Source organism: Quercus lobata, chromosome 5 (assembly GCF_001633185.2).
Source record: "Quercus lobata isolate SW786 chromosome 5, ValleyOak3.0 Primary Assembly, whole genome shotgun sequence".
Classification (NCBI taxonomy): domain Eukaryota; kingdom Viridiplantae; phylum Streptophyta; class Magnoliopsida; order Fagales; family Fagaceae; genus Quercus; species Quercus lobata.
This window is the reverse complement of record NC_044908.1, coordinates 73572525-73593073: the sequence shown is the minus strand read 5'-3', so window position 1 is coordinate 73593073 and position 20549 is coordinate 73572525. Positions and strand designations below refer to the sequence as shown.

General features: G+C 36.2%; 2 protein-coding genes across 2 annotated transcripts; both read left to right on the top strand.

Moving 5' to 3' along the window:
• Positions 1-13050: 13050 nt before the first annotated feature.
• LOC115991104 (probable protein phosphatase 2C 51) lies at positions 13051-14900 on the top strand. The gene is made up of 4 exons (XM_031114849.1): positions 13051-13092; positions 13484-13799; positions 14295-14541; positions 14807-14900. Exons 1-4 carry the CDS (start codon positions 13051-13053, stop codon positions 14898-14900), a joined length of 699 nt encoding a protein of 232 aa, XP_030970709.1.
• Positions 14901-17051: 2151 nt separating this feature from the next.
• Positions 17052-18552, top strand: LOC115991103 (probable protein phosphatase 2C 51). Its single transcript, XM_031114848.1, has 4 exons — positions 17052-17165; positions 17285-17417; positions 17984-18083; positions 18252-18552. Exons 1-4 carry the CDS (start codon positions 17070-17072, stop codon positions 18550-18552), a joined length of 630 nt encoding a protein of 209 aa, XP_030970708.1. The 5' UTR covers positions 17052-17069.
• The last annotated feature ends 1997 nt before the right edge of the window (positions 18553-20549 follow it).

Below are 20549 nucleotides of genomic sequence, written 5' to 3'. Positions count from 1 at the left end.
ATGAAATATAGACATACTTATAATTGAAAGTGTGATTCCTTGTAATATTGCCAAGTTTTCCACTAATTTAAGAGCCACAAATGATATGAGCTTATAACCCATAGGATTTTGACTAATTTGGACTATGGTTGCCGCTAGAAGCCCATATCTCAAAGCCGACTTCTTTAGAAGATTCACAAAATACCCTTAATTCTTTTTCCCCATGAAATCCATCCTGTTGGTGATACTAAAAAATTATCCATCTAATATAATAAATAAATGTAACATTATATTTAAATATTGAAACTTGTTTAATGCTTAGTAACTTTGAAACTTGAGCTTCTCACATAAATATTTAGAAATTGATTTGTATTTGAAAAAAAAAGGGGAAAGGGGCATGAAAAGCCCCAAAAAAAAAAAATCAAACATTAAAATTGAATGTTCCATATTTTCCTATGCTTCAATTTAAATAAAGAATAACATATGTTTGTGGGCTTAGATCAAACAAATATATTTATTTTCAAGTTTATGTTTATTTTTATGATTTTCACTAGCATTATATTGAAAAAAAAGTCTTGATTAATGTATTCATACCCCTTTTAGATTTTTTTAAACTGTTTATAAAAAATGAAAAAGTAAATTGACATTAAGCTATTTATAAAAAATAAAAATAAAAAATAAAAAAGTTAAGTAAAACCTTAGTGGATATGTAGATTTATTTAAGGCATAATCTTTGGTGTCTTGTAGATTTCAATTGTTTTCGAAATTTTAAAATTTACCATCTTCATCCTAGTGTGCCTCTTTCTTAAGAGTACTTTTGTTGATCATGACTTAGAGTTAGTTAAAAGAGAAAAAAAAGTGTGTTCTTAATGATGTGTTAAAGACTATAATTTTAGTTATGATTGAAATTTGATCGTAAAGTGGATAATGAAGGGGTTGAGGACTTTGTTATTCGTTGTCATTGGGCTCTTTCTACTTGGAAATTCATTTTCTTATGGAGAACGGACATTCTGTGCCACACATTACCACAATGCCGGTGCTCCTGTTGTTCTTGAAAATCCGGAGTGTTCTAGCTAGGTTCTTTCCAAAAATAAAAGAATTTGAATTGAATGGGTGTTAAGGCTTGGCTTGATACATTTATTAACTCGAATTCGAAGTCGAGGATAACAAACCCCAACTTGAATAATTAGAAGCGTTAAAAATAGTTTTGATTGGACACACTTTTCTACTGTTTTGAACTCAAAATGTTAACAGTTTAAGGACTATAATCATCTCAACATCACTTCTACCTACCCATTCTGATGGCTGAGTTTTGTCCTTGATTATCTATGCCCATTACTTTAAAAACTTAATTATTAGAATGTTGCATTTGTTAATTGCGTTCATATTTGGAGACAAATTTTAATTTATGATTTTCAAGGATGGAGCTAGTGTTAGGGTTTGTGCCCTAAAATCCAATTTATTGACATGTTATAAATAATTAAACTGTTTAATTATATGAGACTATTTATAAATGAATTAATGGGACATTATCATAGTCCTTGAGATGCATTGTATGTAATTTATGTGATTTAATTACAGAAAATATAAATCAAAAGTTCCTTGTGAACTCAAAATATAGTTCGTAGTCGATGATGAAATTGGGTGTTTTATCTGTGAAGACTATAACGCATCAACTAAGATGGTTTGTCTTGATCATGGAAGTAGAGCCTTCTAGTTGATGTGTTAATATGTCTTAAATGTATGAGATATATTGAACTGGACCGCTATAAGATTAATTATTCAATTAACAATTGTCATTTAAATAATTAATCTCATGACTTCTAATTTCATAGACTCTCAATCCTGAGAGGATAGTGAACTCGATCATAAAATGTAGGTTACTTTGATATATCAAAAGTGAGATCTAGTTTAACGGTCAAAGCCTTAGTATGTTAAGTAACCACACGTAGTGTTGAGGGAACACATATTCTCAAGATGGAATCCATAATCTCTTTCTATAGAAACACAAAATATTCCCTTGAGATAAGTTTAATAGGAACTGGTTATTTAGAGCCGGCCTCTATAGTAAAGAGTTACTAAAGTTCATATTTTATGAAATTAGATTTCATAAATATGAATAACTAAAAGATTAAATTGGGTACTCAAGGAATACAATAGATGTTTACAAAGTGACAGTTTATTATGACTTTGTTCACTATGGATATTTCATGGAGAGGTCAAATAATATCATATTAGAGTCTTGGGAAATAATTTATTAATAAGGCCTATAGTGCAATTATATTTCTATAGTGGTACTTGTTATTCTCAAGATGGTAACTTTAGGCTTATCAAGAGTTGACAGATAAGTCTAAGGCCCATTGGAGCTAGAGCCTTATTAGTCCCTTTAGTCCCATCCCAAGCCACACACTTAAGCCCAATTGGGCTAGCCCAAAAGGCTAACCCAATTAGATAATCAATTATTTATTCAATAAGAGTTATTAAATAAAGTAACTGTCAATGCAGTTAAAACGTACGTATAATTAAAAGGAAGAGAAAACAGTTTTTCTCTACAGGATCTTAGAAATACACTTTTCCAAAGGAAAATCAATGTACACAAGAACTGATTTCTATAGTGGTACTTGTTATTCTCAAGATGGTAACTTTAGGCTTATCAAGAGTTGACAGATAAGTCTGAGGCCCATTGGAGCTAGAGCCTTATTAGTCCCTTTAGTCCCATCCCAAGCCACACACTTAAGCCCAATTGGGCTAGCCCAAAAGGTTAACCCAATTAGATAATCAATTATTTATTCAATAAGAGTTATTAAATAAAGTAACTGTCAATGCAGTTAAAACGTACGTATAATTAAAAGGAAGAGAAAACAGTTTTTCTCTACAGGATCTTAGAAATACACTTTTCCAAAGGAAAATCAATGTACACAAGAACTGATTGAGAGACTACTCATCTTGGGGACCATGTGGAATTGAGTTGAAGATTAAAGGTATTCTCAAGTCTTGTTTTTGAATTTTATTGCACTAAGGTACGCTTTATTTTCTTTGTTTTAGAATTCAAGGTTACATGTTATCTATCATGAATGAAGTAAATTCTTATGTTGCTTTCACTGTGGGTTTTGTATGAGATGTCAAACCGGTTTTTTCCAACAGTCAGAACTTTGAGTTAGGGGGCGATTTTTTTGTTGGCTGTGTGGCGATTTCAACCTCTGATTGTGTTACTTAGTTGTTGAGATTTTATTTTATTTTATTTTTTTAAAGTGGGTAAGAGCAAATTTATTATTGTTTAGAATTTTTTTAAAGGATAGAGCTGTTTATTTTGGACAAAATTAGTTAACTGAGCTTAATTTTTTCTTTTTAGTTTTATTGGTAATTTTTGTTGTTGTTTTTTGGGCTTATATATTTTGTTTTAAATTTTAGATCTATAATTTTTTTTGATAGGTCTATAAATTTTTTTACAGCCACTAAAATGAGGAAAATGCTAGAGTTACAAGCTTTTTTTTTATAAATTACTAATGTGATAAGTGGTAAGTAAAAAAACGATTTGATTCATGGGTCTATACACAAGCCAATATAAATTTGCTACCAAAACAGTTTGTGAAAATGTTGTAAAAGGTTTGTGAGTATAACATTACTCTTAAAAGAATCAATGATATTTTTTAAGAGAAACAAACATTAATTTTATAAAACAAAATTGCTAAAATTAGTATACATATATATATATATATATATAATAATAATAATATTTTGCGAAAATTGTAAGGTAATTGTTCTATATATATATATATATATATAGAGAGAGAGAGACAGAGAGAGAGAGAGAGAGAGAGAGAGAGAGAGAGAGAGATTTTTACTGATGTGGTGTCTACTTCTATATTTACCAATCATAGCATGATAATTTTGTAAAGTAAAAAATCACTTAGAAGTCCCTTACTTACATGAACCTAAAAGTGTGGGCCAATTTTCAATGACAGCTCCCTGGCATAATTTCTCCTACTTGATTCAACAAGCAAGCAAACAAAGGGAAAAAAAAAAATTTAAATCAAGGTGAGCGCACATAATAAAAAATACATGTGGCTAGTTTATTTGGAGTCCAAATCTTCTATTTCATTCCTCCTGCTTCACCTTTTGTTTCACAAGTAAAATCATGCCACATGTCCACTTATTTAATCAAATGCTAAATTTTTGCCTTCTATTATTTCAATAAACTAAAATAAATAAAAAGTTAAGATACCCATCAAATTCTCACTGCCCCCACCACCACCTTCACCAGTAGCCACCATCAAGATTTCGACAAAGCCATCAAAGTCAGCACCAGTCACCACCAAAACCCATAACTCTTCCACTAACCCACCCAGCTTAGCTACCCTTACTAACACATGGGTATCAACCACCACTATCCCATCTCTGTTCATATACCAAAAGAATTCCAAACTTTTTTTTTTTTTTTTTTTGTTTAATAGGCGTAATACTAGCCTGATTGTTATCTCCCCTTTTATCCTTAACCAAAATGTATATCTTGAAATCTGAAGCTTGAAAGATTATTTTGGTTTTTGAAATGGAGAGAGGTGAAGGGAGGGTGGTAGTGTGGTGGTGTTGGGTTGGTTTTTCATGGGTTTGAGAGGGAAGAAAGTGGAAGAGTTATGAGTTTCATCTGAGGTAGTGAGCTTGGTGGCAGTGGTTTACTAGAATTTTGATAGTGGCTGCTAGTGAAGGTTGTGGTGGCAATGCAGTGAAAACATTATGAGTTTTTAAAATTTTATTTTATTTAAGTAATTAAAATAATAAAAGGCATAAATTTAGCATTTAATTAAATAAGTGGATATGTGACATTCTTTTATTTGTGGAGCATAAAGTGAATTAGAAAGAATGAAATAGAAGATTTGGACTCGTTTATTTGAAATCCCTAGGGCACCATAACTAATAATGCTTGGCCTTGGCCATTACATAAGGTTAAAGTAAAAATTGTAGGATTCCAAATTTTTAGAGTTTCTAGAGTACTCTACCCCTATATAGTTCTCTTAATCTCGACATTTCATTTTAAAATCAATGGTTATATTTATTCCATGTCATTAATTCATTAATAAAAATCTTAAAATAGATGTCATGTCAATTATTAAAATAGACAGTTCATATTTTAAATTTATTTTAGTTTTTAAAAAATTAAACAACATAGATCTGAACCCACAATTACCGTTGTGCCAATACTGATGGCACCAGACTTGTCTCCAGGGAAGTTTTGGCCCATGAACTACAAAAAAACTTGGTGGTGCATTCTATTAGGGTGTGTTTGGTAGAGTGGATTTTAGGTAGGATGGAAAAAAATGAGAGAAAATGAAGAGGGAAGACTTTTTGGATGGTATTTGGTTGGGAGGGGGGAGGGAAAATATGTGGTGGGGCCCAAGTGTTTTCTCTCCAAACCCACCAGAATGTTTTCCCCCCAAAATGGGGGGAGAGAAAACTATGCACGAGCATACCAAAATTCTCATGTGCATAGTGCACATGGGCGTTGTTCTGGCCCTTTTTTTTCTTTGTCCAGTTGATCTTTTTTTTTTTTTTTTTTTTCCTACTTACACATACACAATTATTTTTGCTAAAAAAATGTGTTACTTTTTTGTTTTCACATACATAATTTTTTGCTATGGAAATGTGTTGTTTTTTTGTTGCATTTAATGGAGATATAATTGTAAATTTATACGAACTGCACTTTTCTGTTCTCTCATTTTTTTTCTTCTCAATTAAACAAATAAATTTTCTATCCTCCCAACCAAACATAAATAGGAGAAAACTTAATTTCTTCTATCTTCCCACTTTTCCATTATCTTCTCATTTTCTATTCTCCCACTTTTTCACTGCTCCAACCAAACGGCTTAAAAAATTCTTCCTATGGCTGAAAGTAATATCTCCATTTAATAAAATTATAAAAAAAATATTAAAAAAAAAAAAAAAAACTCCATTCATCCTAGAACACATCACCCAATCCACCAATCAATTATTTTTTTTTTGTTCATATCTTAGTAGCAATGCTAATGATTTGAGCTCTCACAGTTGGGAAGGGTTCTCATTTTTTTTGTATGACCAATAGAATGAAAGGTTCAAAGAGGGAAAATCATATTTAAAAAATGGTAAGTAAGATGGTCAAAAAGGATGTTGGAGAAAGTGGATTTGATTGCCACTGCTAAATATGGTCTTCGACACCTATGCTTTAACCTTTTCTCCATATTTGTGATGGGGAAGATGGTCATCAGTGTTGGCACAAATATGAAATTAGGGTTCAGAATTTAGATATGTGATGCTTTTTTTTTTTTTTTTTAATTAAGATAAATTTAAAATCAGAGCAGTCCATTTTAATAACTGACATGACATCTATTTTAAGGTTTTTGTTAATGAATTAATGACATGGAATGATCTTAGAATAATGTTATAGACACAGACTAATTTACAACATTTTTACGAATTGTTGATGTGACTTTAGTAATTTTCAAATAATCATTGATAAACATAAATGTGATGTTAGTATTGGACTCATATTAGAACTTGTAAGGACGCGATTCGTGGCGGACCGTAACGGTGTCGGGTTCGCACGTAAAAAGGCTCCTAACAATATCATTTGTAGAGCGTGGGTTTGGAAGGCTAGGCCTTGGTTGACAGGCGGTGGGTTTTTCGTGGTGTTCGTACAAGTTTAAGTTTTCCTTCACCCCTGGAGTCTTTCTCCTGGAGGTGGGCTGGGAGGCTCTGGCTTTTGGCCATTTTTCCCCACCCCCCTCTTTAGGTTACTTATTTTTCCTTTTATATTTGCCTGCGTTCATTGTCCTTCGTCCATGTATAGGGTCAACCTTTCCAGGATTGATACTTGTCCCATCAGCCCATATTCAAAGTCGTTGGGGGTGGTTGTAAAAGCCAAAGAATGCGGCTCTGTCAGGTTCAGAGCATTGAATGGCAGTAAGGGCAGCTTTCCCTGGATATTTTAGATCTTTCTTCCAAGTTTCAGTCCTATACCGTTTTTACCCCTCTTTGAGGGGGGACTTTGGGTCTGCCGAGGACTGAGCTGTCCTCGGCAGTATTCATAGGCTATTTTGTCGAGTTTGGGCCCTCCTCGGCTTGGGCTTTCGGATTCTCCCCGGGTAGATGGGCCTGGCCCATAAATCATTTGGGCCCCACAATAGCCCCTCAAAACCCGACTGTCCAACCTCTTGGTTGGAAAGGGGGGTTTTGGTGATGCCGAACTTCTTCCTACGGCCCAATCAATTTGGCCTTTTAATAATGCTGGCGGCTCTTCATCTGTCCAAGAAATGCACCGGTCTATGAGACAGTTTTTTGATTTCGCGCTTGACGCGTTCTTGTCGTTTGGGTATCCAAGACGCGCTTTTAATGACCACTATTTACGAGACTACTTTAATTCGGCGGTTTGTTTTGATGGGGTGGAGAAACGGAACCGGCATGTTTGTGTTGACAGATTCCTTTGGAGATCTGAACCTATTAAATGTCTCCCGCTCCACCCTCTGTATAAGAAGGAAGGGAGGAGGTTATTGTTTTTGTAAAGAATTCCTTTTCATCCTTCTGAGATTTGAAATACTTGGCCTCCCCTAGGGTTCATTTTACCCACTGGTTTATAAACTAAATCGTGATACACTTTACCATAACAACGAGTGATGCAGGAGCCAAACCCCTCCCATAAACGCCATATTCCAATAAAGCTCATTATGGCTCGATCGGGACAGGGGTGGCGAAGACTCAAAATCAACCTCACCCTTCTTTCAGTCAAAATCCGAAGCAGGGACTTGTCACGTCAAACTTTCGGCGTGACTGAGTCGAGAACACCCATCATCAGTACCAACCGCTCTCCTATGAGCATACCTAGTATGGCTCCAGTGTGTTGGGAGTCAGGATCGAGGCAGGGACTAAGTGTCTCTACTTCTTCCTCTCTTCCTTCACTGGTGCTATCCTCCGTCTCCCTTTCTTAGTCTTCCCAGCACCAGATCCATCCTGATACTTTCACTTCTCCCTCTTTTGCTCCTTTTTCTTTCTTTTCATCTCTTCTCTCTTCTTCTCCTCCTTCTTTACTCATGTCCTCCATCTTCTTCATTCATCTCCTCCATCTTCTTCATTGATTTCTTCCTTACTATTTCCTTCTCCGCCATTTTTTCCCAAAGAAGGTTCTTATCGTAATATGAGCAGTATTGAGGCAGAGATTGGAGAGACTTTGAAGACGAGTTTAAAAGACGCCTGACAGTTTACTTATCTGTACTACGGATGTAATTGTTGCTTAGGCAGTTCACATTTTGTATAGGCTCGTTTGAGCCCCTCTTTGTACGTTGTAATAATTTTTCGTATTAATAAAAATTGTTGTTATTTTATTTCGCATGTTTTGTCTCTATGCCTTTTCTTTTTTTTTTAATTTACAAACGCTGCTCGGCACAATAATATAGCATCTAAATCAATGACGACTAAGACCAAAATACTTGATAATAAAAAGATGTCGCCATAACTTTAATAGAAATGCTTGGCACAATAAGGCCGACCAGTGAAAAGTAATACTTACCCCATGCTAGCCGAGGAGAAAAACGAAGGTTTGATGCCGTGTGAGGAATAACCATTTGAAGATATATCACCCACCAAATGAACAGCCTTCTTATACGACTAAATGCTGGGGCGTTCCACCACCTTCCTTACAACTTTATTAGTCTTAACCTTTTATGGTGTTTAAGCCGTGGATGAAGTGACCTGACATTTTTATCAAGTAACCCATCTTACGAAATTCAAACATTTTCTTATCTAAGTATTTGGTTTCCCCATTGGCTTGGGTCCGAGGACCATACAAGGCCTTGGTTCTGTCCAAAACTTGTAATAATTATAATTTTTGTACTTGGTTTCCCCATAGGCTTGAGTCCGAGGACCATGCAATGCCTTGGTTCTGTCCAAAACTTGTGATTTTTTTTTTTAATTTTTTTTTTGTACTTGGTTTCCCCATAGGCTTGAGTCCGAGGACCATGCAAGGCCTTGGTTTTGTCCCTGGGCCCATATGCTGAACGGGCCTGGGCCGCGAATTTACTGGGCCCACAAATTGAGAGGTATTTCCGTAGTCTTTGATCACGCGGTACTTTTTGGCGTCCCAGTGTTCGAGGTGCGCCTTCTCGAGACTCCTTTAACCTCAGGGTTGCAGACGACGTTGGAAATCGAGCCAAAGACGTTTTGTCTGTAGCGTTCCTTGGGACGCTGCGTGAATTAAATGCCACCGGTTTACTTCTGGGTATAAATGGGATAGGGGATCACTTCACTTGCACATGAACTCTCCTGTTCCCTTCAGAACTATATTTCTTCCATATCCGCGATCTCTCTTTCTAGTGCCACTGCCTCAAAGCAAGATGTTTGAGGCGTGGATGGGGATGAAAGGTCTCTGCATGCTTCAGAGGCACCGAATCCTCAAGGTAATATGGTATGGACAAGGATGGCACAGATTCAAGCCAGTCCTCCGTCTTGACAGGGGAAGATGGTACTCCTCCTTCTTTTAGTCAAAATCCGAAGCAGGTTCTGGTCATGCCAGATTTTTGGTATGTCAGAAGAAGGAATTTCCGACATCAGCGCTGTCTGCCTTGTAGCAGGCAAATTTTTGCGGGGGCTCCCCAACTTCCGGCTCCCTGCACCTTTTCTGTAGATGGTGTTAGCCTGAGGTCAGGTTCCCTGCACCTTTTCTTCACCGGTGCAGGCCCCAAGTTGGGTTCTTTTGCTGCCTGAGTTATGGGCGTGCAAAAGCATTGAGGAGGAATAAGGTCTCGAGGCAGTAGCCAACTTCTCCTCTGTGCTACCTCCTCGGCTTTATCTTCACTCTCTTGTATTTTTCGTTACTTACGTGGTTAGCTTCGATGTAGGCTTTGTTTCAGCTTTTCATTGTACACTGTACTGTTCCTTTGTCTTAATAAAATATGTGTCTATTCCTCTATACAGATCTTTCTTCTTCGTAACAACTACTTTATGCATGAATATTAAATATAAGCTTGCCCTTAATGATATTCCAGGCAGAAAAATGCCTTAACACAGATTCCTATTAGTTTAAACTTACAAATATTATCAAGCATAACAAGGTTAATCATCAATAAATTAAACTCTTGGAACTAACCGGAATAACCGCTGAATGCTGCGCGATGCATACTAGAGCGATGTCCGAGAACGATAAACTCTAAGTCATTCGTCCGAGAGGGTAGCCGAGTAGCGAGGGGCTTTGGCTGTGCTTTTGGGTAATATGTTGCGCCGTATCGCATCAACCCCTTTGATATTGGGGATTAGAGGGTAGACCGAGGAATCCGCGCAATCAAGGTATTAACCCATCTGTTAACGCGGAGTTCTCTTCGGATGGATTTTGAGGTTTATGTGCCATAGTTTTTTTTTTAAATAGTTGGTTCCTCATCCAGGTAGTTGGTTTCCCCATAGGCTTGAGTCCGAGAACTATGCAATGTCCTGATTCTGTCCAAAACCTAGTTTTCCTCATCCAGGTAGTTGGTTTCCCCATAGGCTTGAGTCCGAGGACTATGCAATACCTTGGTTCTGTCCAAGACCTAGTTTTCCTCATCCAGGTAGTTGGTTTCCCCATAGGCTTGAGTCTGTGGACCATGCAATGCCTTGGTTCTGTCCAAAACCTAGTTTTCCTCATCCAGGTAGTTGGTTTCCCCATAGGCTTGAGTCCGTGGACCATGCAATGCCTTGGTTCTGTCCAAAACCTAGTTTTCCTCATCCAGGTAGTTGGTTTCCCCATAGGCTTGAGTCCGTGGACCATGCAATGCCTTGGTTCTGTCCAAAACCTAGTTTTCTCATCCAGGTAGTTGGTTTCCCCATAGGCTTGAGTCCGAGGACTATGCAATGCCTTGGTTCTGTCCAAAACCTAGTTTTCCTCATCCAGGTAGTTGGTTTCCCCATAGGCTTGAGTCCGTGGACCATGCAATGCCTTGGTTCTGTCCAAAACCTAGTTTTCCTCATCCAGGTAGTTGGTTTCCTCATAAGCTTGAGTCCGTGGCCATGCAATGCCTTGGTTCTGTCCAAAACCTAGTTTTCCTCATCCAGGTAGTTGGTTTCCCCATAGGCTTGAGTCCGTGGACCATGCAATGCCTTGGTTCTGTCCAAAACCTAGTTTTCCTCATCCAGGTAGTTGGTTTCCCCATAGGCTTGAGTCCGTGGACCATGCAAGGCCTTGGTTCTGTCCAAAACCTAGTTTTCTCTTTGTGTGGGATCTTGGCTTTAAGGGAGTTAGCTCCTCAACTAAGCCCCTAGAGTTTATCCATACGATTAACGCTATCAAGTACCTAATTTTCTCTTTACGGGAGACCTTGGCTTTAAGGGAGTTAGCTCCTCAGCCAAGCCCCTAGTCAAGAAACGTAGCCCCTAGCAGAACTTTATACTAGAACTCTATAACCAACGGTTAGAAATAACGAAGAAACTCTATCGACCCACATCCTATACCAACTCACAAGCCTTTCCCACAGACGGCGCCAATTGTAAGGACGCGATTCGTGGCGGACCGTAACGGTGTCGGGTTTGCACGTAAAAAGGCCCCTAACAATATCATTTGTAGAGCGTGGGTTTGGAAGGCTAGGCCTTGGTTGACAGGCGGTGGGTTTTTCGTGGTGTTCGTACAAGTTTAAGTTTTCCTTCACCCCTGGAGTCTTTCTCCTGGAGGTGGGTTGGGAGGCTCTGGTTTTTGGCCATTTTTCCCCATCCCCCTCTTTAGGTTACTTATTTTTCCTTTTATATTTGCCTGCGTTCATTGTCCTTCGTCCACGTATAGGGTCAACATTTCCAGGATTGATACTTGTCCCATCAGCCCATATTCAAAGTCGTTGGGGGTGGTTGTAAAAGCCAAAGAATGCGGCTCTGTCAGGTTCAGAGCATTGAATGGCAGTAAGGGCAGCTTTCCTTGGATATTTTAGATCTTTCTTCCAAGTTTCAGTCCTATACCGTTTTTACCCCTCTTTGAGGGGGGACTTTGGGTCTGCCGAGGACTGAGCTGTCCTCGACAGTATCCATAGGCTATTTTGTCGAGTTTGGGCCATAGCCCTCCTCGACTTGGGCTTTCGGATTCTCCCCGGGTAGATGGGCCTGGCCCATAAATCATTTGGGCCCCACAGAACTAAAAAGAATTTGTCACATCAATAGTTTGTAAAAATGCTATAAAATAGTTTGTACATGTACCATTACTCATGATCTTAACAATTTATTTTAGAACAATGGTTGAGATTAAGAGAATTTTATGTTGTAAAGTACTCTAGGAACTTTAGAGGATTTAAACCCCAAATTATATAGTGATATTATCTGCAAAAATAAACAGAACATCATTAGTTATATTAACTAAGAATCAGTAAAGTATTAACCTTCCAAAGCTGCAACTGCCCTTCCAAAAACATGTTAAACATTGGGGGGGGGGGGGGGGAATAGTAACCACCCAATTAAATTTTGAGAAGGAAGAGTCAAACTTTTCCAAATAAAAAAACCCAATTAAATTCAAAATTTCAAACCCAGCTGCCAAAAGATTAAAAAAAAAAAACTATAGTAAAATCCAATTTACACTAATTTCAGACTTTCAATTAATCATTGAGAGAGAGACAACTATGTGTATGTCCCATGTTTAAAGCAAACCCAATTGAAATCTAACCAAACCAAACAACCCAAAACACAAATGGGTTGTTTGGTACATCATTTTAAACACATATTTTTAATTTTTAAACAATATTACACGTATTTTTACATATTTCTTTACCTACACTTATTTTCATAAAAACTGAAAACTATTATTTAAACACATGTACTAAACAAGCCAAAAACCCACAAAGTTCTAAACACTAGGGAAAAAGAGTCACATTTTTTAAACCCACAAAGTTAAATTTTTTACGTACCAACTGCCAGCTTTGTAAAAACAGGCCTAGTAATTTCTTTCTTAGAATTTTGGGTTTAGTCCAAGGCTGTATAGGCCTGAAATTTGAAATTTCTTTCACTCTAGTTTTTTTTTTTTTTGGGTCAGCGGGTTCGGGCCCAGTGATGGCTCAGATATGTAGATATATCTTTCAATCTTTATCCAAGTCATGATACGAACTGATGATGATTGTTTTTAATCTCAACTCAAACTCTCAGTCTCAGGTTCTTCATCGTATCTCTCCTTTTATCTCTCAAACTCTTCCAAAATCAGTAAAAGCTCTAACCTTTTAAGCATTGGGTACTCTCAATTTTTCGAATTTTATGCTTCGCTCTATATCTGTATGTTGTGTTGCTTCTGTTTTTCTTTCTGGATACTATTTTGTTTGTTCATTGTTGTGTTTGGTTGCATTTTCATATAACATAACATGCTTGCTTTGCTGGAACACCACATAACATAAAAGTTTAAGCCCATGAGGTCAAGTTTCTAGCATTTGTCTTTTTAATCATCAAAAGTTACGAATATAAAATATATAGTCAGTTGAATACATGTGCGTATACTTGCTTTTCTTCAACCGTTTTAATAACTGTCAATACATGTTTACAAACTTGTTAGGTTCAAAGTTTGATCGCAATAAAAGTGGACAATGGAAGGGTTAAGGACCCTGTTTTTAGGTGTTGTGTTGGGCTCTTTCTGTTTGGAAACTCGTTTTCTTATGGAGAAAGGACAATATGTGCCACATATTATCAAAAGGGTGGTGCTCCTGCTGTTCTTGAAAATCCAGAGTGTTCTAGCTGGGTTCTTTCCAATAATTTCTACCGAAACCACACGGTCAACTGTCTGTTGGCAGGATTCACCAATTTCGAAGATGGCGAGAAGCATTTCAAAGAAAGATTTTTTTGTGATCTTGATTTGCAGATTCCATTTCTAGGTATTATCATGACTTTTAACTAATCGTGCTTGGTTCTCAGTTCAATATTTGGCTTGCTTCGAATTGATGAGTAGTTTATGGTTCTTGAAAAACAAAAAGAATTTGAATCGAATGGCTTGATTCACAATATTTTGACACTTTTAAAGCTTGGATTTTGCTTGACTTGACACATTTATTAGCTCAAATTCCAAGTTGAGCATAACAAACACCAACTCAAATAATCAGAAAGCGTTAAACATAGTTAATAGTTTTGATTTGACGCTAATTTCTACTAAAACCCAAAATATTACTATAATCATCTGGACATCACTTCTACTTATCCAAGACCCTGTCTGATGGCTGAGTTCTTTCCTTGATCATCTATGCTCATTACTTTGAAATCTTATTAGAATGCTACATTTGTAAATTGAGTTAATGTTTGGCGCCAATTTTTAATTTATGAATTTTTTCCAATTCTTACAAGGCAAAAATATTATTATATTTGATATGTTGCAGGTGAAAATGGGTCTATTGAAGATGTTAAAGTTGGTATGGTCGCAGTATTTGACCATAATGGTGTGGAGGACTCCGCTAAGAGGGCTACAAATCTTCTTAAAAATTATTTTTTAGTTCACACATACTTTCTTCGTGATGAGACGTATGCATTTAACAAATTGATGGGACCGTTATCTTACAAGGAGGACCATGATATGGTATTTCCAGAGCTAAACCAAGTTAATAAAGTAGACCAACTTATTAGAAGGTAATCGTTCTTCCGTAGGTTATTAATTTTAATGGAGAAGAGCTCAATGGAAAGATCTATATTGGACTTACTCCCCAAAAATCATTTTGAAATTGCTGCTGTGCCTTTATCTTATGCATCTTATATATATTAATTTTCTCATGTATGAAATTTAATTATATTCTTGTGAAATAATCGCAATATATGACCCTGTTTTATTTGCTATATATTCATGTATGGATGTGTTTGCTTATGTTATTAAATTTAGAATCTGTATAATGACCAGGATATTCTTTGTGAAATCTTTGAGTGCAATACATGCTCCAGCTCAGCCCCTGCCCCCCTCCAGTATTTGCTCCTGTTATGCCAATGAGTTCTAGCTCAAATGGCATTTTCTCTTCTTGTAAGTTCAAGGTGGAGGGTGAGATCGTAGGTTCAACACCCATTGGGTGCATTTGTGTTTGTTTATGCACATGCACTCTGTATCTACAATTTCTGTATTTGTGTTGTTTTAGCTTGTGGTTTGTGCTCCTGTTATATCTGGTATATATGTGTCTTTGCATGTATCTTTTCCTTGCTGTTCATGATATGAAATTAAGGATCTATATATTGTAGGGGATGATATTTGCTCTCTGCAATTTGCACCCCTATTTTATTAGCTTTTTGCATGCGTGTGTGCTTGAGTGAGGTGGCTGCGTCTTCTGCGATTTGTTTGAGTTATTTACTTTACTATTCTATATAGTGAGGTGGCTGTGTCTTCTGCGATTTGTTTGAGTTATTTACTTTACTATTCTATATTATAAATAAAAAATGGTTTTTACTTATTTGGTGTCTACTTTAACTCTTATCTGCCAACCATAGCATGATAATTTTGTAAAGTTAAAAATCACTTAGCAGTCCCTCACTTAAATGAACCTAAAAGTCTGGGCCAATTTTCAGTGACAGTTCCCTGGTATAATCTCTCCTACTCGATTCAACAAGTTAACAAAGGTGAAAAAAAAGATTAAAGCAAGGAGAACACACATAAAAGAATACATGTGGCCGACCCTGATTAGTTTGTTGAGGATATCTTGAGCCCTAAGTTTTGGAACTAAAGCTTGATTGTTGTTGTTGTAGGGACACGTGCAACTGTCAAATAATTAAAGCATAAAGGTTTTGCAAATTCAATAACTAAGGTGCTACCACCTAGGAGAAAACCTGAATCATTTAATGCCAATCACTAGTGCCTCATCCTAACATGCATGCTTAATATCCCAATGCATCAAGCAATATGTCATAGTATGCTCTGAGATTCTTCCTAAGGCCATGATGTACATTAAAAAAAAAAAAAAAAAAAACCTTCTTGCTATCCCAAACTTAAGCTTACTGAATCAAAGCATGCTTCTTTCTCTAACAAGTTAGGCATTGTGTCACCAAAACCCTCTTCTGTTATACCTCTTTAAGGAAGTTAGGCATTAACAAAATCAGCTTGATTAAACTTGAGTAAATATCTAGCATGCGAAAGTTGTTTGCTTCTCAAAGATTTTTTTTTAAGAGTACAGAAAGGGAACAAGAAAAAGTTCAAGCTGATTTTTGGTTTTAAACTTTTGATTACCTTTTATTTGGGGGCATGTCAGATGGGTTATGATCCTCTTGCTGCACTTTGCATGAATTCTTTGAACCTGGAAAGCACGGACGCAGCACCAGAGGAGCCACACCTGCGTCCGATGCGCAAGGGATGCCGCTACCCGCGCGTCCGGCCGCGTCCTGCCAAGTGTTTTTTTTTTTTTTTTTTTTTTTTTTTTTTTTTTTTTTTTTTTTTTTTTTTTTTTTCAGCCGACTCGCGCTGACGCGGCTTAGACTTGGGCCAATTCGCGCTGAATCGAGCCAACTCTGGCCGTATTGACCCTATCGGGCAAAACCGGCCGATTCCGAAACGGTTGATTCAGGCGAAATTCAAAAAAAAAAAAAAAAAAAGGGTGCAAAATGCACCGTTTGAGCTTAATAACATACCATACTTCAGCAGTTCAGCTCACTTCATCCAAACACCAAGCTCTCTGACTCTCTCTCAATCCGTCACTCGTCTCTCAATCTTTATGTGCTCTCGCCTCTCTGCCTCTGTCTCTACTCTTCGTCTCCCCTGTGGTTGTGAGACACTCAGCCAGACAGCCACTCAGTCACTCCAAACACCAAAGTTCAGGTCTCTTTCAATCTTGTGGGTTGTATTTAATTTATGAACATCATGTTTTAGTTATTATCTACTATTGCTCTTAAATTTGGTATATGTTTATATAATGTGAAAAAGTATGCTTAGCAATATATTAAAAATATAAATAAAAATATTTTTAATAATTTTTTAATTGCCGAGTCTCGCCGCAGCCGCAGCTGCACCCACCTTTTTCAAAAATTGCCGAGTCCCGCACCCGCACCTGAGTCCCGAAACGCACCTGTGCTTCATAGCTTTGAACCCTATCTATTTTGAGAATACACATTAGAGAGGAACAAGTTTTAAGAATTTCATGGAGGATAATGTTGCAATTCATAGGGCTTTGGATTGCAGTTCTTTGTGAATGTTACCAAGAGGAGTCGATGGAACAATAAATGCAAAAATTTTGAAGGAAGCATTGTCGAGGACCATCCATGATATTGATTTAACTTTGTCCGAGGTAAGTTTTGCTAGCAACACTTTTTTTTCCCTCCTTTTCCTTTTTTATTTTTTTTATACCTGTTTGTTTCGTAAATTTTTGAGCTAGTCTTCTAATTTTACTTTGTGATGTTTTCTTAGGTTGCTTCTAAACAAAATCATGTTCCTGGGTGCGTTGCCACTGTTGTTCTTATGATAGAAGGGCAAATATTAGTTGCCGATGGTTGCAACTCAAAGGCCTTTTTGTGTAATTGGCACTATGTGGAGGATGAAGGTCAGATATGAATCTCTCTCTCTCTCTCTCTCTCTCTCTCTCTCTCTCTCTCTAAGGGTCATAAATGGTTAGAGTCCATTTATGCTAAGATGTTAAATTCCTAGGGAATCCTAGTTTTTTCAACCAGAATGTTTGCGTTGAAAAGGAAGACAATGAAGAGCAAACAGTTATGTTTTGCATAAAAGGAAAACAGATCAAAATCAAACAACATCCTTACCTCACCTTGTGTTTATGTACAGTACAGATTAGTGCAGTTAATTGTATGTAGCCCACAAAGAATGGCATATGCTTAAATAGTGCACGAGTTCACATAAGTTTGGAAGAGAATAAACACATGTTAATTGTGGATTAGATTAATGCAGTTAGTTGTAAAAGATTGAAAAGTAGTTAGCACTGTGTGATGGCTCTATTTGTTAGGTTAGTTTTGTTTCTCTTTGAATTAAGCTTGGGATCTCAGAATGATAACAGAGCATAGGCTTAATGTAATTATTCTTTTTAGAGAGACCGTTTTAACATACTATGGGTACCAAGTTGATGTGTTGTTGCTCATCATTTGAAAACACCAGATGTATGGATTGATCTGTCTGTTAAATTGGCAAGAAGGTATCATTCAAGAAGTCTCAGTGAAAGAATTGAAGATGGAACTGCTTGTGTACTCGTAGGAAGGTGAGTTTTTGTCTTATAAAAAGGAAAAAGAAATGAATGTTTATAGCTTTTGATTTTCTTATATGGATCCTAAATCTTATTTTCAAATAAATTATGAATTTTGGTCGATAAAATTATTTCTAGGGTTGAATTTTTCTTTCTAATTTTATTACTCTGGATCATTGGCAGGTATGGCAATTTGGCACCTAAGGTGACTGATTGGAAACCTTTAAGTGCTGTCAATAGTCATTTGGTGCTTGCATCTGATGAAATATTTAAAACCCTAAATGAACCTGATATTTGTGCTCTATTACATCAAAAACGTTATAAAAGCTATTGGACGTTGACCCCAATTCCATGTTATTTCATGACACCAAGTGATGCTGATTGCATAGTACATACTGCATTTCTTAAAGCCAGCAAAGAGGGGGTATTCCATATGATAATAGTAGGAGCGGCTATAACTTGTCAGTTGCTGTGGTTTGTTTGAGATCTGCTGGGGGCTTTATCATACATTAAACTAGTCGCTAACCCGTGCGATGCACAAGAAAACTATTAGAAAATAATAAAGCATGCATATATTAAAAGACAATTTAAGTTCATGTGTGCTTGCAAGGGATATACACCTAAATAGTTCTTGCGGTAGAAATAAAAGCCTTATCTTTGAGATAAAGAACTGATGTAAACAAACTAACCTTATATAAAACAAATTAAAAAAAAAAAAAAAAAAAAAAACATAAAACTGATGTCACGGGAAATTCAGCACATAGTAGTAATATATAAATCTCTTAAAACCTAAACCTAAACATAAGGACTAAATATATAAAACAAACTAACCTTACAAAAGCCTTATCTTTGAGATAAAAAACTGATGTAAACAAACTAACCTTATATAAAAAAAAAAAAAAAAAAAAAAAAACATAAAACTGATGTCACGGGAAATTCAGCCACACAGTAGTAATATATAAATCTCTTAAAACCTAAACCTAAACATAAGGACTAAATATATAAACAAACTAACCTTACAAAAGCTGAACTTTATAAGCTAAAATCTATACCGTGCATTGTAAATCTTGAATGCTTTAGGGCTTCCTACGTCTGGAGAGAGAGAGTTTGCAGAAACGGTGGTTTTATATTTCTTAACTTGAGAGAGGGGTAAGGTTGCTAGGGTTTTGTAGATCTTGAATGCTTTAGGGCTTCCTACGTCTGGAGAAAGAGAAAGTTCGCAGAAACCGTGACTTTATATTTCTTAACTTGAGAGAGGGGTAAGGTTGCTAGGGTTTTGAGGAGTTATAATTTTTATTTATTTTTTATTTTTTATGCTGACGTGGAAAATTGTGGTGCCAGCAAAGGCTTCGGTTTTATATATATATATATATATATATAGATTATGGATTCCTTTACATGTTATTTTGCTTAACTTAGAGCTTGTTTAGCTTAGTTTATTATTTGGGTTGTATAGCCTATTTTGTTTAGTGGATTATTTTAATAAATTTTTTCCTCTTATTTTAGAGAGTGCTTCAGGAATGTTACCAATAGAATATATATATATATATATATATATATATATATTTTTTTTTTAATAACATATCCGAAAGAGTAAAACGAGGAGAATGAAAGGCAACACTCCAATCTAACAAGGCATGAAGAAAAAAAAAAGTTTAAAATCAAGGATAGTTTGTTCACAAACCTTAAAACTTCTAGAATTTTCTTTTTTTCTAAAGACGCTACATAATGCAATGAGGCATTGCCTTCCCAAAGGTTATGTTTCTATCCAATCGAAAGAAACCTACCAAGCTGCAAATGTATTAATAATTCTCTCGGCTAACCATTGGAGTCCAAATAAATAGAATGTCATTGACCACCACTCAAAAGTTATATGGCAATGAAGAAGAAAATCCACGAACTCCCCTTATTTTGTGCACATGCAACACCAATCCAAAAGAATAATACCTCTCTTCTAAAAATTGTCAGTAGATAACATCTTCCCTAAAGCAATAGTACAAGAAAAGAGGGCAACCCTAGAGGGAACCTTCAAACGCTACACCAATTTCCAAGGAAAAGATATGCCATTAAGCGAGGATATATAAGGAATGATTAGGGGTGTGCAATAAATCCACTGATCCACAAAAACCAACCCCATCCAACCCAACCTACTAGGTTGGGTCAATTTTTAGGAGTTGATGCATTGGGTTGGGTTGCGAATTTTTTTTTTTAACAATGGGTTAAGTTTGGTGCAAGTTAGTAGATTCAAAAGGTTGCCTAACCCACTTATATTTAATATATATTTAAAATATATATTATATGGTTTTGTTATTTACTCTTTTGATTTGGTGAACTGCCAATAGTTTTATAAGATTATAAATCTGTTTTTATTTGTGTTGATTTGGTGCATAAATCATATTTGAAAGAAAGTATTTCTCCTTTAACCTTTCTCTTACTTTGCTCATCCCAATCTCCCTCCCATGTTAAAATAAATATTATGAA

Bases quoted from the DNA above. Each gene is read 5' to 3' on its own strand.
- LOC115991103 (XM_031114848.1), top strand. From the start codon at position 17,070: ATGTTACCAAGAGGAGTCGATGGAACAATAAATGCAAAAATTTTGAAG. The intron at 17,166-17,284 runs GTAAGTTTTGCT...ATGTTTTCTTAG, and splicing joins TTGATTTAACTTTGTCCGAG to GTTGCTTCTAAACAAAATCA. The intron at 18,084-18,251 runs GTGAGTTTTTGT...GATCATTGGCAG, and splicing joins GCTTGTGTACTCGTAGGAAG to GTATGGCAATTTGGCACCTA.
- LOC115991104 (XM_031114849.1), top strand. From the start codon at position 13,051: ATGATGATTGTTTTTAATCTCAACTCAAACTCTCAGTCTCAG. The intron at 13,800-14,294 runs GTATTATCATGA...GATATGTTGCAG, and splicing joins TTTGCAGATTCCATTTCTAG to GTGAAAATGGGTCTATTGAA. The intron at 14,542-14,806 runs GTAATCGTTCTT...TATAATGACCAG, and splicing joins GTAGACCAACTTATTAGAAG to GATATTCTTTGTGAAATCTT.